The sequence below is a fragment of the Myxine glutinosa genome, chromosome 7 (genome assembly GCF_964187855.1).
Source record: "Myxine glutinosa chromosome 7, kmMyxGlut1.1, whole genome shotgun sequence".
Lineage (NCBI taxonomy): Eukaryota > Metazoa > Chordata > Myxini > Myxiniformes > Myxinidae > Myxine > Myxine glutinosa.
In genome coordinates, this window is record NC_136267.1 from 139,264,892 (window position 1) to 139,283,470 (window position 18,579).

Below are 18,579 nucleotides of genomic sequence, written 5' to 3' on the forward strand. Positions count from 1 at the left end.
GGGGAACGCACACAGGGGAGGGGATCGCACACAGGGGAGGGGATCGCACACAGGGGAGGGGATCACACACAGGGGAGGGGATCGCACACAGGGGAGAAGATCTCACACAGGGGAGAACATCTCACACAGGGGAGGGGACCACACACAAGGGGGAAGATCGCACACAGGGGAGAGGATCAAACACTGGGGAGGTGATCGCACATAGGGGAGGGGATCGCACATAGGGGAGGGGATCGCACATGGGGGAGGGGATCGCACATGGGGGAGAGGGTCACACATAGGGGAGAGGGTCACACACAGAGGAGCGGATCATACACAAGGGAGAGGATCACACACAAGGGAGAGGGGGAGAGGATCGCAAACAGGGGAGAGGATCGCACACAGGGGAGCAGATCGCACATAGGGGAGAGGGGGAGAGGATCGCACACAGGGGAGAGGATTTTTTTTTATTTTTCTGTATACAAGATCGAGACTCGTGTAAGAGCTAACATCAATCACGGAAAAAAAAACAGACACACCAAACATACAATAAAGGGAGCGGGAGATAAGATGGGGAGAGAGAGGGAAACACACAAGTACAACAGCAGATAATAGGGACAACGGAAGATCCGTGGGAAGGAGAGGGCTTGGGGGGAGGAGGCATGGGAAGACGAGGGGTGGGGGGGGGATCACACACGGGGGAGAGGATCAAACAAAGGGGAGAGGGGGAGAGGGGAGAGGATCTCACACAGGGGAGAGTATGTCACACAGGGGAGAGGATCGCACACAGGGGAGAGGATCGCACACAGGGGAGAGGATCACACACAGGGGCGAGGATCACACACAGGGGAGAGGATCACACACAGAGGAGAGGATCACACACAGAGGAGAGGATCACACACAGGGGAGAGGATCTCACACAGGGGACAGGATCGCACACGGGAGAGGATCGCACACAGGGGAGAAGATCGCACACAGGGGAGAAAATCGTACACAGGGGAGAGGATCACACAAAGGGGAGAGAAGGAGAGGATTGCACACAGGGGAGAGGGGGAGAGGATAGCACACAGGGGAGCAGATCGTACACAGGGGAGAGGCGGAGAGGATCGCACATAGGGGAGAGGGATAGAGGATTGCACACAAGGGAGAGGGATAGAGGATTGTACATGGGGAGAGGATCACACACAGGGGAGTGGACCGCACAAAGGGGAAGAGGGGGAGAGGATCACACACAGGGGAGGGGATCACACAAAGGGCAGAGGGGGAGAGGATCGCACACAGGGGAGAGGGGAAGAGGATTGCACACAGGGAAGAGGATCGCACACAAGGGAGCAGTACACAGGGGAGAGGATCACACACAGGGGAGAGAGGGAGAGGATTGCACACAGGGGAGGGGGATAGAGGATTGCACACAAGGGAGGGGGATAGAGGATTGCACATGGGGAGAGGATCGCCCACAGGGAAGAGGTGGGAGGTATGAGGGAGAAGGAAGGGAGGGGTGAGTGATGGGGGAGAGAGACGCTTCTATCTTGACTTGAGAGTGGTATAGGGAGACAACGTGCCTCGACTGACTTACTTCTGTTGTTGGTTCACGAGTTATCAAGTGACCACTATATTCGTCATGTGTGTGTTTGTCTGTGTGTGTGTCTGTGTGTCTGTCTGTCCGCAGCATAACTACCCGATGATATCATCCGGTCTTGATGAAACTTGGGTGGGAGGTTGATATCATGATCTAGTTGTGTCCTGCCTCGCGTGGGCGTATTGCGCCCATTGTGGGCGGAGCCACGCCTGAAAAAGATGTCTTTTTATGGGGTAATCGAGTTCAAACTACATTTTCTCCGAGGGGTTTGGTGGAATCTGACAGGGGTTTCGATATTTGGTTAGGCCAATGTCATGTGTATAGCCCCACGGAGCTCGATTTTATTTTTATTTTTTTCATTTCATTTTTCACCGAATTTTCGGTATTGTGTAGATAACCCTCTTCACTCCTCTCTGTCCCCATCCCGACATCACGTCTGACCAGATACATTCAAAACGGCTATTACAATACATTTTTGCCAATAAAATGCCAATATTCGTCCAATTTTCTCACCTTTTGCTGCAACCAAGACTTATGAAAAAAAAAGAAATTAGATGGTGAATTAAGAGCTAAGATAAAGCTGTGAGGGAGTCTGAATGGACTTTATATTACAGGCCTTTAATTTAATTTAAATACATTTTTGTCTGAAAACATAAACTTTCGCCCAATTTTCTTTCTGTTCTTTACATCCGAGTCTTAAACCATCTTAGTGACTATGAAAAATGAAAAATTAAATCAGATATGGAATTGAAGTATAGATAAAGCTGTGAGGGAGTCAGAAAGGGCAAGCCTTATGAAAGCGGCTGATAAGGCCTAAAAACCAATGTGGAGCAAACAAAATGGTGGAGATTTGATATTGAAGCCCCTCCCTGAACAGGTGAAGAAGATCCCCCCTGAGCGGACGTTCAGTCTGGAGGAGAGTATTATAGTGTAGAATGTAGATTATATTTATATTATGAATACATTATATTTATATTGGTGGACAGGTTGGGCCTGTTACAAGGACCAAATTATTTGATTTTGGTGAAGATCCAAATCTGGATCTGAGAATGTTTTAAGTGATTCTTCAGCATTGAGTGATTGGGCTAAAAACAATTTATCTCATTTCTCAAAAAGTTATCGACTGATTCAGACGAAACTTGGTGGGCAGGTTGGGTGTATGACAAGGACGAAGCGATTGGAGTTTGGTGAAGATCTGAATCCTGGTCCAGATATGAGAAAATTTTAATTTCTAAGTGTTTCTTCACCATTGAGAGATAGGGCCAAAAACGATGCACAGTATATCTCAAACAAATGATGCATGTATTCAGACGAAAGTAGGAGAATTGGTTGGTTAGGTGATAAGAACAAGCCGATTCGATTTCGGAGGACCGGATCCAGATCTAGCCGATCAGTGGGTTACAAAGCTTAAACTGTTCCGCCTGGTGGAGATATGTGCTCCAGCTACAGTTGGAAGAGCGAACGTTGGGATGCATTTCCATAAAAGTAACCTGTGAAATTTTAGTTTGTCATCTCCGCAAAAGGTGGTCATATTAGGAGGAGTCATCGTCGGTCATATGTCGCATATGGCTGCAGGTTAGTTGGCTCGCCTACTCTCCACAAAACATACCATGGGATTTTAACATCCAACAACTAATACTGGATAATAGGAATTGCACACCCTCAAAAATGAGGTCAGCAAGACAAGCCTTTGGGATGAAAAATGACAAACTAGGCCCACGGCTATGGTCTTGTGACATTTAGGTTTCACAGATTGTGATGTTCACGAATCACCATCCTCATTTTACTTAGCTCTGTGTTAGTAATGCAGGTTTCTGCAACATTTTAGCTGCTTACAGTCATAATTCTGGAATACACATGCACCATCGTGATAATTCCCCATGAGAAACTCACAAATGAACAGCAGGGATTTCGTAGAAACAGTGACAAACGCCTGAGAGATCAAACTGTGCACAGTATGACGTCATCAAAGCACTTGGCACCTTAAGTCTGACTACTGTTGATGGATAACTATTGGATTCCAAAAATTATCTTTATTAAAGCTGGATGGAGGTGGAGGCATTATTCAGCAAAAAATAGCCCACAAAGTGAGGATTCAGAGTATCATCGGTTGAAGCCCCAATGGATAAACATTTTATAGTTGAGAGAATCCATGAACTGCAGTTCGGAAAACGCAGCGACAGGAGTGAAGAAATAATGATATGGCTATGGCAGAGTTAAAACACCTCAAAGAATCAGTGAATGGAGATCTCACTCGCGTCCAGTCTTGACGGACTTCACAGTGAATGAGGTGACGACTTGGCAACGAATGGTCAGGCGAGGAGAGAGTTTGCTGAAGAATGGGCAGGTCCATGAACGGCTGGAGATGAGCGAAGAGACAAGAAGGCGCAAGACTGGATGTGAGTCCATGTATCCTGTACTGGTGTTGATCCTAGACTTCTCGATGAAGACTCAAGTCCTAAAACAGAAACAGGTCCTCTATTATACCACAGACGATGCCCGATATGCTTTGAGGAAGTGAAGAATGGGCAGGTCCATGAACGGCTGGAGATGAGCAAAGAGACAAGAAGGCACAAGACTGGATGTGAGTCCATGTATCCTGGACTGGTGTTGATCCTAGACTTCTCGATGAAGACTCAAGTCCTAAAACAGAAACAGGTCCTCTATTATACCACAGACGATGCCCGATATGCTATGAGGAAGTGAAGAATGGGCAGGTCCATGAACGGCTGGAGATGAGCGAAGAGCAAAGAGACAAGAGGGCGCAAGACTGGATGCGAGTCCATGTATCCCGTACTGGTGTTGATCCTAGACTTCTCGATGAAGACTCAAGTCCTAAAACAGAAACAGGTCCTCTATTATACCACAGACGATGCCCGATATGCTATGAGGAAGTGAAGAATGGGCAGGTCCATGAACGGCTGGAGATGAGCGAAGAGCAAAGAGACAAGAGGGCGCAAGACTGGATGCGAGTCCATGTATCCCGTACTGGTGTTGATCCGAGACTTCTCGATGGAAGACTCAAGTCCTAAAACAGAAACAGGTCCTCTATTATACCACAGACGATGCCCGATATGCTATGAGGAAGTGAAGAATGCCAAGGAAGGATTTGTTACAGTGAATAATTATTTTGAAGTCAGATTCATGACCATTCTGTGAGCCCAAAATGAGACGTGACTGATGTGACACCAAGTTCTGTATCCACGCAAATGGGTGGATTGAAGGGATAGAAAAAAAATGTGTGTTTTTCACTTAAAGAACACAGCGTGAGGTGATGAGACCGGTTTGCATTAAAATACATGTTCCAGGGTGTAACACGTTTATTTATTTATTTCTTAGGCGGTGAATTTGGCCGCTTCAATATTTGGCTATGTCCAACTATCATAAAAATGAAGAAGAAGAATTACCCTCTGAACCACCATGTTTAATTCTAAAGAGGATCTTGTAAGGATATATGGAACAATGAATGGAGCCAAATACAGGCAAATCCTTGAGGAGAACCTGCTGCAGAGTGCAAAAGACCTTAGACTGTGGTGAAGATCTACATTCCAGCAAGACAATGACCCCAAGAATACAGCCAAAGCAAAACTGGATTTGGCTTCAGAATAAGAACGTGAAAGTCATTGAGTGGCCCAGCCAAAGCCCAGATTTGAATCCCATTGGGAATCTGTGGAAAGACTTGAACATTGCTGTTCACCAATGCTCCCCATCCAACTTGACAGAGCTTGAGCAAATCTTCAAGGAAGAATATGGGAGAAACTCCCCAAATCCAGATGTGCAAAGCTGATGCAGACAGACCCAAGAAGACTCAAAGCTGTAATCACTGACAAAGGCGCTTCAATGAAGTATGACTCAGAGGGTTGAAGTATTAACTCAGAGATTAAAGTATTAATTCAAGGGGTTGAATTATTGACTCAGGGGGTTGAATACTTTTGTAAATTAGATATTTCTGTATTTCTTTTTTTTGTAAAAATTTCGTAAAACATTTTCACTTTGACATTATGGGGTAGGGTTCTAAAGGGTAAGTATAATGGGTTATAAATGATAATTCTATAGGGTAATTCTGAAAGGTTTTAAAGGGTAATTGTAATGGGTAATTCTAATGGGTTCTAACGGGTAATTCTAAAGGTTTCTAAATGGTAATTCTAAAGAGTTCTAAAGGGTGATTCTAAAGGGCACTAAAGGGTAATTCGAAACAATTCTAAAGGGTAATTTAAAGAGCTCTAAAGGGTAATTCAAAGAGCTCTAAAGGGTCATTGTAAATAATTCTAAAGGGGTTATTCTAAAGAGTTCTAAAGGGTAATTCTAAAGGTCTCTAAAGGCTAATTCAAAGGGCTCTAAAGGGTAATTCTAAAGTGTAATTATAACAGATTCTAAGGGGTTATAAAGGGTAATTCTAAAGGATAATTATAAGGGGTTCTAAAGGGTAATTCTAAAGGATTTCATTCGTTTCTCGACTTTGCCTATTTTATAGTAAAAATGCCAAACTGAACTGCTTCCTTCGGACACAGGTGCTATTCTCTCAATTAGCAGATGTACAAACGTCAACAGAATAGACTCTGAGAGTTTGGAAGAAATACAGAGAAAAAGGATTTTGAACAAGATGCATTTCACTCTGTCTCACCATATGATGGACAACTGGTTCAAGCTTTTCTGAGTGTAAATGGTGGTCCTGTTATTACATTTCCAGAGTAAGAAGGCGATTTGCTTTTCCTAAAAGAATGTTGCTCAAGGATCTCATAAGTGTGGGAGAAGAGCAAAGCATGTTGGAAAGAAAGCTGGACATTCTAAGATCCACAGGGAACTTTGACCAATGGGAAAGATTTAGAAAGCTGTAAGGGCCTACTGTCTCATTGAACCTGGTTGCAATGTCATGGCTAATTATTCTTTATCATGTGACTGAGCCAGTTGTTATGGTGGTACTTGAAATTATTGCTCCGAGTCAGTGGTGTAATGGGTAGAGTGTGCGCTCCGAGTCTGGGAGGTCGATGGTTCAAACCACGGATGAGTCATACCTTCTTCTTCTTCTCCGCCTCTTCCCTGTATAAGGGGTGAGGTCCAATGGCACCAAGCTTCTGCCCTGCCTCGACCACAATACTCCTCCACTTCCCCCTGTCCTCAGCCAACCCTCTTCACTGACCAACTACCCCCACCTTACTGATACGTAAGGTGGGGATAGTTGTCTTGACCATGGTCTACCCCTCACACAATCCTCACATAATGACCACGGTCCACACAATCCTGCAAAAGACCTTAAACTGCAGCAAAAATTTACATTCCAACAGGCCAATGACCCCAAGCATAGAGCCAAAGCAACACCGGAATGGCTTCAGAATAAGAACGTGAAAGTTCTTGAGTTTCCCAGCCAAAGCCCAGACTTGAATCCCCATTGATAAATCAGTGGAAATTTTTGAAGATTGCTGTTCTCCGACGCTCCCCATCCAACTTGACAAAGCATGAGCAAATCTGCAAGGAAGAATGAGAGAAACTCCGCAAATCCAGATGTGCAAAGCTGATGCAGACATACCCAAGAAGACTCGAAGCTGCAGTCACTGACAAAGGCGCGTCTATGAAGTATTGACTGAGAGGCCTGAATACTCATGTAAATTACATATTTCTGTATTTCATTTTCAATTGATTTGTAAAAATTTGTAATTTTTTGTAAACATGTTTTCACTTTGGCATTATGGGGTATTTTGTGTATATCGGTTTCAAAAAAATTAAATTTAAACCATTTTCAATTCAGGCTGTAACGCAACAAAATATGTAGTCAAGTGGTGTGAATACTTTCTTAAGGCACTGTAGGTTGGCAATCATGGGGAGGAGGAAATTCCTCCTCAGGCATTGCCCCACTGGGTCGGTGAGAAAAGCAATGCCATTTTGTTGTGACGTCGCTGATACCCAGAGTACCCCAGGAAGTGACGGCACTTCCCCCCATGCTCAGTGGCTGTTTGTCTCGTCTAACAGTCTTGGGTTGTGCCATGCATGTGTGTGTACGTGTGTCCGTGCAGCTCCACTACAAGCCTTAGATCATGTATTTAAAAATAAATAAATAAATAACATCAGGAACAGGGAGCAGATGAGTCCCTGTTAAGCAGCGAAAATCAGAAGATTATCTAACTTGACATTAAATCATGAAGGATAAATGATATGAGACAATTTTATTGGAAGACTCGAGGTCACTGGTTTTAAGTCACTGTCATTCAAATCACCCATCACCCAAATCGGCAACCAGGAAGTGGCACAAGCAGACAAATGAAAGCCAAACACTATGATGTCATTTGGGATGACTTGGCTACCAAATGTTACTCTTGTTGGAATTCATCCAATACATTTTCTTAACCGTGCCAAATGTGCAATTTATAATCAGATAAAAGAGCAAGGAAAAATAGCATAATTCGTCTTCCAACGGGAAGCTGGCAGACTCGACCATCTTCTTTCAGCAGTAACATCGGTCCTCATTTGATGATCTCAACAGTCGGTAAATAATTTCGATTTTGATTCGACGATCGGTACAGCACTCAGGTCTCCTCAACCGGATTGTCTACTGTATAATTATTGTTTCTTCAAAACCGACACTAGACTTGATTTAATGTGGACATGTGTCGCTTTCCTTACCTGCTTTTCAAAAGGATTGTGTCGATGAACAATCTATGCATTCAGGTGTGCAGTTGCCATTATCTGTGTCGCGGTGTGCAGTTTCGATGATCAATCGATGGGGTTGATTATCTCCGCACTACACGCCATCGTTGATACCTTGTTTAATATCCTGAACACGCAACCTTTTCATACACAGCATATCCACTCATTTGGGAGCCTGGTGTTGGCTTAGTGGTTAGGGTGCGGCTTGGGATCCTAGGATCCTGGGTTTGAATCCCGGTCGATCACTGAATTAATGCCAGGGGACTCAGCCTGTCATCCTTCCGAGGTCAGAAAATTGAGTACCAGTTCACTGGTAATTCCCTGTGTGTCAAAAGAGGCGACCAACAGGGTTGGCAGCAGGAAGGGCATCCGGCTGTAAAACATTGCTTCAAAAAGGGGACCAAGGTGCCCGAAAAGGCCAACCCCTGCTCTGCGGGGAAAAATGGCCTCGAAAGGTGGTTCATATTCACTCATTTCCTGTTTAATTGACACGGTGTAACTTGATGGATATATTGAGCCGGCAGTTACATTGGAATCATCCGAATGAGGCATAATGGTCCAGACATTGCACTCAATTCAAGGAGTTTTTGAAACTTTCTTCGAGTACCAACATATATGGCTTACTGTTTCGAAAGAGACCTTGGATTTGACATAGACGAGTAAGTTGGTGGATCAATGAACAGCTGGCCTAAAGACATATTCCGTCTCTCCCACCACCACCACAATAGCGCATGCTGAGAGATGGGAAGTTGCAGTCAAAATTGCTCCAAGAGCGAGTAATAAAGCTCATTGCAAGCCTTAAGAAGCCCAAAACCATTACATTCAGCAATTGGAGGGGACCTCATCCCAATTAATGTCAGAATCAGATAGATCTAGTTAACTGCAATGGCAAACCATCTGGTTAGCATGTGTACGCCTTACAAAGACGAACAACCACCACATTGATGTAATCTTTCTCATATTTTACAATTTACCGATATGGGAGAGACTAACTCTGGGTGACGATTGTGAATGTTTGAGAACCCAAACCACCAAATACCATTGCGTATTGCAATTACGTCACTGTGTCAGACCTACCATTTGGGTTTTGTATGATGGGTCCATCAGGCTGCCTCATCAGACCACCACCTCAAATTCGCGGCTCAGCCCACTACTAATACGTTCATCCCCAACTTGGGTCTACAACGTGGAATATATGTATAAATAAAAAGGTTTCGTGATGGCACTGGCTTCACTGTCTTGACCCTTGTACATCACAAACGGGAAGGACACTGTGGAATCTTTAACATTCACCAACTAATGCCGGCAGACGCGATGCCCGTCCCATTGATATATTCTGTGTGATTTCATAAATATATATACACACAAACAATTCCATACCCCTCTGCCAATTGTCCCTAAATATGCTTTATCTCAATATTTTCACAGGCGGAAGGTTGACGTCACAATAAAAACTTTCATTGAGGTCATCTGGCACATCATTGCCATGGTGCACTCCCAGGTAAATTATTACTCAGGCTTTAAAAAAATCAGTCTTGATGGTTTACTAAAGTACAAATAACCCTATATTGATTGGGTGACCCAACTTGTGTGTATATATATATATATATGAGATCCTCACGCTTTGATTCCTGGATCAACATAATTATAAAGCTCGCAGTGTTAAGTGTGGAAATGTTCTGAGGAGATTGCAGCTGGCTCAATAGCGCAGTGGGCTGTTGATGCGTAATCAACGGAGGTCCATGGTTCGAGTCCCGCATTGAGTCAGAATTTTTTCACACTTATCCCCTCGCACGAATTTGATTCCTGTTTATAAAATATGTATATATATATATATATATATATATATATATATATATATATGAGATCCTTGCACTTTGATTCCTGGATCAACATAATTCAACACAAATTGTACCCTGAGCTACTGACACAGTACAGTTGTATATTACAATGGACACTGTGGTTTGTCTGGTCATGCTCTGTTGAACAAACTCCATCAACTCCGAGGTGACAGCCCATTACCCACTGCAAGGCGTGCTGAGTTTGAGCACACATACGTTTCCATTAGTGGTTTCATTAGCTGCATCCGCAACATGCTCGGGCCTACTGTATTCGAGAATTGAGAACGCATCCTTTTATTTTCCCGAGAAATGGCAAGTCGCTGCTGTTTTTAAATTACATTTACAGGTGTCGAGGAGTAAGGAAGAGCTGAGGAACAATCGTCAATGGCGATACAAACTGTTTGGGCACCTAGATAGTAATGGGGGGTGGAATTGGGGGTCGGTGTTGCGGTTAGAGAAGAATCGAAGGCTTTGAGGTTAATCACAATTACAATGGGGATGGTTTGCGGTCACCTTTGAGTCCTCAAGGGAAGACTGTGGCAGAGACAGGTGAAGAGGTTCCGCATAGATGGGAGAACATGAGGGGAAATTGGAGGAGCCTGCGTAACGCATAACAGAATAATTAAGCGTTAGTGGTGGTCGATCAGACGAGCCTGCAAGGATGGATGCTCGAGTTGATTGACATAGCAATTCCAAATGAGATCTGGTCGTAAACAGAGGACAACCTTGTATTTACACCTGGAGTTAAATCGACGGAGCGACAAGTCTGCAGTGAGGGTCTTGCGGAAAAAAAATAAAAACTCGATGATTTTGTGTGAAATTTGCTCAAAGCCGATCTACAGCAGATCTCATGAGAAGTAAATATTGAGCAGCGAGAGGGTCCATGTTGTTACCTCCACCACCAAAGTTGGATGGAGGTTATGTTTTCACCCATGTCTGTGCATTTGTCTGTTTGTTTGTTTGTGAACAAAATATCTCAAAAGGTTGTGGACGGATTCGGACGAAATTTGGCAGAGATGTAGCGCATGCGACAAGGACGAAATCATTAGATTTTGGTGAAGATCCGGATTCGGATCCGGCTACTGGAATTTTTAAGTGATTCTTCACCATTGGGAGATCGGGCCAAAACTATACATAGCAGGATATCTCAAAAAGTTGTGGACGTATTCGGACGAATCTTGGTGGACATGTTGTGTGTGTAACAAGGAAGAATCGATTCAATTTTGGTGAAGATCCGGATCCGGCTAGTAGAATTTTTAAGTGATTCTTCACCATTTGGAGATCGGACCAAAAACGATACAAAGCAGGATATCTCAAAAAGTTGTGGACGGATGATTTTGATTAAATGTGATCCTGTATTGTGATTTTCTGGTCTACTCTGGGATACAAAACGTAAACTCTTCACCTGGCGGAGGTATGCTCTTTACTGAGTGCCGTTCTAGTTGATATTTTGATGATGCAACCAGGAGCCAAAGGATTCTGTGTTGCTTAAACCGGTAAAATGAAGTCTTCGATCGAATTGATATCGTTCGGAACAGACCACAAGGGGGTTATCTCCAAAGATGTAATTAATTAAATAAGGCATCTGCCATTTGTCAGTTCATAACCATTCTATCAATGCATGTCTATATACTACGTATGCATATATGCACATCGAGTATGATGAATATATATCATAAGAATGTGGTTATATTTGGCTTTACATGGCATAAGAATGCAGTTTATACAATTTCATTCTGAAAGTAAACACATATATAGGTGAGTATAACTTCATCACCTCCAATGCCCAGGTCACGTGGAAATCCCTTCGGAGAGGGTACCACGCTCCCAGTTGGCGTTTGGAGGTATTTAACTGGGTAAACCGAGGTACGGACGAGGATTCCATCGTCAGACTCACCCGAGCTCCACGAGACGAATAAGGGTCTTCGAACAGGGCCCAGAAGCGGTTCTGCCAACGGCGACAACACGTGGGAGTGGGCGCGCGCTCCGAGCCCGAGTCCTCCTGCATACCGAAGCGTCTCGAGACCTCTCCGTCCTTGTTACCTTCATCGTTGCCGTTAATGTCGGGGTTCTCGAAGCTCACCAGCGCCTCCTCGGCCTCCCGGTGCTGTCGGTAGTTCATCCAGCAGCACGGCTCCACGTCCATCTCGTCTATGCCCCAGAAAATGAGCTCGTCCTCGAACAAGGGGCCGCACACCTCGGACGGGCAGTGCAGCTTCCCCGTGCGGTAGTAGTTGAGCACGTGCGCGAACACCACCGGGTGCCGGTCGAAGAAGAACTCGTTGCTGCGGGAATCGTAGTCGAAGTTGGAGAACGCTTCGGGCTCGGCGAGCCACGAGAGGCGCGTTCCGGGCAGCGTGCGCAGCGTGCTCCTGTACGTCTCGTGCCGGACACCGCCGACGTTGATGACCACCCTGTCCGCGCAGTCCGCCTTGCCCATGCTGCCATCGGGCCGGGGCGAGGCGGGCCCCGCGCCCAGCAGGAAGGGCGCCTCGCACGCTGCGCGGATCATGCGCCCCGCTCAAGGCTGCTCGGCCGCTCGTTCCGCATCGCCATCCGCAGCGCCTTCCCGGCCCGGTCCCGGTCGACGTACGCTCGTGTTCGTGTCGGACCTTAGTCGTGCTTCGCGGGCAGCACCATCGGTGGACCCCTCGCGTGCGCAATTAGCCTCGCGCCGGTTTCTTCTTCCTAGGCGCACCTGTCGCCCCTGCGCTGCACCCCTCCCGGTCCACCCGAGGCCCCTCGGTCTCCTTGACGCGTCGCACCGTCACCACCACCACCACCGGGGTTCTCTTTCGGATCCCGAGCTACGAGCGCATTTCCCGCCAATGGTGATCGCTGCAAAGAGACATTTTCCCCTTGCGACCGCTTTGCCCCCTCGCCCGCTCTCTATTTCCTCTCGCACCGACTCTCCCCCTCCCCTCTCTCTCTCCGCGCCCCTCGCTCCTCTGCAGCGGTGCACCGGCCCCTCGTCTTGTCCCTTCGCATCCTCCCACTTCCTCCTGCCTCCTCTCTAAACCTCCATTTACACGTCACGCTCTCCTCCTCCACAAACCCCGCTTTCAAATCTTATCAAAAGGGAGACGTGGAAGCGGAATCCTCGCTTTACGCGAGCTCTGTGCACCATCTAACAGGGAAAGAGAGCGGCGTCCCTGTAGCAAACGCGATGGAGGGTAGAGGGGAAATAGAGGGGGCGGGGGGGGCAAGGAGGAGGGGTTGGGTTCATCCATTCACACAGGGGAGGGGCTAGTGGACAAGGGGAGGGGCTGGGGGACAAGGGGAGGGGCTAAGTTCGCCCGCTCAAATAGGGGAGGGGCTAGATTCACCCACTCACCCAGGGGAGGGGCTGGGGGACAAGGGGAGGGACTAGATTCACCCACTCACCCAGGGGAGGGGCTGGGCACAAGGGGAGGGGCTAAGTTCGCCCGCTCACACATGGGAGGGGCTGGGGGACATGGGGAGGGACTACATTCACCCAGGGGAGGGGCTGGGGCACAAGGGGAGGCTAAGTTCCTCCACTCACCCAGGGGAGGGGCTGGGGCACAAGGGGAGGGGCTAAGTTCCTCCGCTCACACAGGAGAGGGGCTGGGGTACAAAGGGAGGGGCTGGGTTCACATGCTCACAGTTGCTTTCCCAAACCCCTACGGTCTAAGAGTGTGGTTCAGCATCCACGTCACGCCACCATTCACCAAGGTCCCGACAGGTGCAGCGACCGTTACGAACAACCGTGCACGGTGCACCTTGAGCGCTCACCGACGAACAGCGCACCTTGCACGGTCCAGGCGGCTTTAGATCCCGCCAGGGTACACCCCGCGATCGGTCGGTGCGAGGTCCCTTTAAGAGACGAATAAATGGCGGCGCCGATAATTGCTCGCTCAATGGCTGCGTCCTTGGACCGGGAAAAGTGACCCGATATCAAGCAGCAATAACCACCATAAATACACCTGGTATCACCTATTAATTGTCATCAAGGCTATTTGATACACATTTTTGCTAATGACACCCTGGGTTGTCCTTCGAGATGCATCTATAGAACGCAGTCCATTGTGTTTGTATTGTCGTTTTAAAGATCCACATTCGCCGTGCTGTGGGTTCATAGTCACGGTGGTTGCGCAGCCAAAACCGCCCGTATTCCTTATTCTGTTGACATTGAAATCCGAGCTTCGTCCGAACAATGAGGCTGCGCACGCCGGACCCACGTGGTTCCCCGCGCGAGTGCGCACCTGGAATACAGATTGCCGCGACGCACCAACATGCGCAGAGAGAGAGAGAGAGAGAGAGAGAGAGAGAGAGCGATCTACTCGATATACAAGTCATAGTTTCCCTCTGGGGGCAGTAAGCGAATACCGTATCGTGTGACAGGTGGTGACACGTTCGTTTACGTTCTTAACTACATGGTATTCATAGAATACTTACCCTGCGCAGTCAACTTGGTGTGAGCCAACTCTTCTGTTTTTGAACGTTTCGCTTTTTTTTTGATTCAATATGGCTTCCAGATCACGTGAGCGATGACATTATAAATTTATATTCTCTAATATAATTGTTGCAGAGATCATGCTCAATAAATTTCAAACTGATCAGACTAAGCGTTGTCCCTGTCGAATTATGACGTCATAATTATGGCACAAATGACCATCATTAACAACACCTATTCCGCATAAGGATTTTTTTTTACAATGACCCACGTTTCAATTTTTTCCATGCAGCGGTTTTGGAGATATAGAGTTGCAACATTTTTCGGTTTTTCCAAATGGCACCTGTAACACATGACCTATGACGTCATTATTATCATTAAAATATTCTAAAGGAGGAGGCGCTCCTATGGTGAAAATGTCATGTCCATCAGACCAACAGTTGCTGAAATTTTTAAAATAATGATCGGATGGATAAGTGTTGTATTTGTTGAATTATGATGCCATAACGAAGGCACCGATGACATCATCATTAACATATATTATTCCCCATGGGGAGTCGGTGAAAATGAGCCTGGTCTCAATTTTTTCCAAGGGGTGGTTTCAGAGATAGAGATGCGAAGTTTTTCCAAGATGGCGCCTGTACGAGACCTATGACGTCATAATAATCTATATAATAATACCGTAAGGACTCGACTTTGTTATCCCTTTTACGCCGCACCCAGTGACCCGATGCCCACGGCACTAATGGATTTACGATCTACGAACCGTGCTCTTTGTTTATCACGTACAGCCATACTCGAAAAATCTGAATTAGCCGACGTTGGGGCCCAAAAGCATCCGATTAACTGCCGATACGACGCCATCTTACGACGCCATCGTATTGGCGTCTGCTGGGCGAAGGCGAAGCAAGCCGTCCGCTGATTGGACAGGCGAAGGCGAAAGCAAGCCGTCCACTGAGTGGAAAATCCAGAGCATGCATTTGTGCCGGTGTCGGCGATCGTTGTTCATATACGCACTCTTCATTCTCATCTTTCTTCCTAACTCTTACTCGGACAAGCAAATCCCCTATGCCATCCATAATGGTACACTCTATCCATACACCACATCCTCCCTTCCGTGGATGTTCCACGGGTTTCGGCTAGTCATTAAAATATTCTACAGGAGGAGGCCCTCCTATGTTGAAAATTTCATGTCAATCGGACCAAGAATTGCAGAGAAAAAAATTCATACTGATCGAATCAAGCGTTGTACTTGTCGAATTATGACGTCATAATTAAAGTACCGAAAACATCATCATTAACATATCTTATTCCCCAAACGGAGTACTTGACAATGAGCCATGTTTCAGTTTTTTCCCATGGACCGGTTTCGGAGATATAGAGGTGCAACCTTTTTTCGATTTTTCCAAGATGGCGCCTGTACCACTAGACCTATGATGTCATAATTATCATTTTCAAAACTCCACAGGAGGAGCCGCTCATATTCTGAAAATTTCGTGCCAATCGGACTAACAGTTGTAGAGGAATTTTTTTTTCATACTGATCAGATCAAGTGTTATACTTGTCGAATTATGACGTCATAATTAAGGCACCGATGACATCGTCATTAACATATCTTATTCCCCATGGTGAGTACTTGACAATGAGACATCTTTCCATCTTTTCCATTGAGTGGTTTGGGAGATATAGAGGCGTAACGTTTTTCCAAGATGTCGCCTGTACAACGTGACCTATGACGTCATAATAATCATTAAAATATTCTACAGGAGGAGGCCCTTCTATGGTGAAAATTTCATGTCAATCGGACCAACGGTTACCGAGAAAATGAATTTTTAAAATGCAGACACGTCCAGCACACGTACGCACTTGAATGCTTAACTCCGCATTTCGCTTCGCGAGCGCAGGTTAATAATAACAAAACCTCCTTCACACTACTATTACTAATACTGTTACTACTACCTTAGTGGACCCAATTATTCCCACCTTATTGTGCTTTTCACCAGGGAACGGAACGCCTTTGCCCCAAGCCTTTCACGAACCAGATGGTTGGCCTGACGTTCAACCGAAGGTGATAGCCAATAGGGCTGAGGCATTTGCTGTGGGTGCCGGAGATAAGTCGCCTACTCTTTGTAAAGCACTCCGTGGAATATTTATCGTCCAGGTGCCAATGCTAGCGAACGTGTCCTTCGTCCTAACGTCCATCCGATGGACAGAGCAAACATCGACGAATCGCCCTTCCTGTCAAACACCAAATTCACCAAGTAGTTTATAGGTGCGTGCAGATTCAAACCCACACGAGACAGCATCATTAACCTGCAGAGTGAAGATGAAGCCATCACGATTCAAAGCAACCGAGTGGATGGAACAGAACTTGTGTTTCCCCGACGAGCCCCAAAAGGGCGAAACTAATAAATCGGTCGCTTCGCTTTTCAGCTGCCGAGTGACAGCATTTGATATTTGCACTGCAACACGACCTTCTCGGGCTGCAGTCATGACGTCATCACGAGTGATGACGGTATCATCAATCATCTTCAAACATGTATGCATGCTCCATCTCCGTGGTGGACTGGTCCATAACATTGAGAATTAAATTCTCTTCCCAGTTCCCGGTATACAGTACAATGTAGCCTTCCCGGTATACAGTACAATGTAGCCTTCCCGGTATACAGTACAATGCAGGCTTCCCGGTATACAGTACAATGCAGGCTTCCCGGTATACAGTACAATGCAGGCTTCCCGGTATACAGTACAATGCAGGCTTCCCGGTATACAGTACAATGCAGCCTTCCCGGTATACAGTACAATGCAGGCTTCCCGGTATACAGTACAATGCAGGCTTCCCGGTATACAGTACAATGTAGCCTTCCCGGTATACAGTACAATGCAGCCTTCCCGGTATGCACACTGCAGTACAATCCGACTTGGAAATAGGGGGCTGTATGTAGCTTTGATGATGTCATCACTGTGTACCAAATAGGCGGAGCCTATGTAACTGTTTAGCCTAATAGGCGGAGTCTATACAACTGTTTATCTAATGGGCAGAGCATATGCAACTGTTTATCTAATATACGGAGTCTAGGCAACTGTTTAGCCTAATAGGCGAAGTCTATACAACCGTTTATCTAATGGGCGGAGCCTATGCAACTGTTTAGCCTAATAGTCGAAGTCTATGCAACTGTTTATCTAAAGGGCGGAGCCTATGCAACTGTTTAGCCTAATCGGCGGAGTCTATGCAACTGTTTCGCCTAATAGGTGGAGTCTGTATCACTGTTTAGCCTAATAGGCGGAGTCTATGCAACTGTTTATCTAATGGGTGGAGCCTATGCAACTGTTTATCACGAACTCTTTTTAGAGATCAACATAGGCCAAAAGGTCAACATCGGCCAAAGGTCAACCACTTTTTTTCAAATTTCTAAAATCCTCAATTTTCATCCGATTGACTTGAAATTTGAAAAGGATTTTCATATCAGCTAACTGAATTCAACCACCAACTATTTTTGAGGTCAGCATTGGCCGAAAGGTCAACATAGGCCAAATTTCTAAAATTGTCAATTTTCATCCGATTAACTTAATTTGAAGAAGATTTGCATATCAGGTCACATAGTTCAACCACCAATTTATATGTGAAGTCAAAAGGATGCTCTACCGAGTGCCATTCTACTTTGTTCTCTTTTGCCAAGTATCGCTCTATGAGTGATTTTTCATTTGTCTGTCTGTTTGTCCGCACAGAATAAATATGATTTTCTCTGCAACCATTGGTCCGATTGACAGGAAATTTTCACCATAGGTGCATCTCCTCCTGTAGAATTTTTAACGATAATTATGACGTCATAGGTCACGTGGTACGGGCGCCATATTGGAAAAAACGAAAAACTTTGCGCCTCTATATCTCTGAAAGCGCTGCATAGAAAAAAATTGAGACATGGCTCATTTTAAAGAACTTTCCATGGGGAATAACACGTATTAATGATGATGTCACAGGTTCCTCCATTATGACGTCATAATTCGACAAGTACAAAACTTAGTCCGATCAAATTGAAATTTCTTGAGCGTCATCTAGGGATAAATGGTGGAGAGAAAAAAATGATGTCATCGGTCACGTGTTTCGCCCGCCATATTTGTTT

At 45.8% G+C, this 18,579-nt stretch overlaps 1 protein-coding gene across 5 annotated transcripts in view; it reads right to left on the reverse strand.

The window, feature by feature from the left end:
- The window catches only part of LOC137431684 (voltage-gated potassium channel KCNC1-like), a 75,398-nt gene extending 62,173 nt beyond the window's left edge, over positions 1 to 13,225 (reverse strand). For 2 of the 5 annotated variants that reach the window (XM_068123297.2, XM_068123294.2), the window contains exon 1: positions 11,939 to 13,222. In XM_068123297.2, the coding sequence (XP_067979398.1) occupies positions 11,939 to 12,553 (615 nt within the window). In that variant the 5' untranslated portion in view covers positions 12,554 to 13,222. Of the gene's footprint in view, positions 1 to 11,938 lie in introns of all 5 variants that reach the window. The other 3 variants (XM_068123298.2, XM_068123295.2, XM_068123296.2) reach the window with 2 other exon arrangements.
- Positions 13,226 to 18,579: the final 5,354 nt, after the last annotated feature.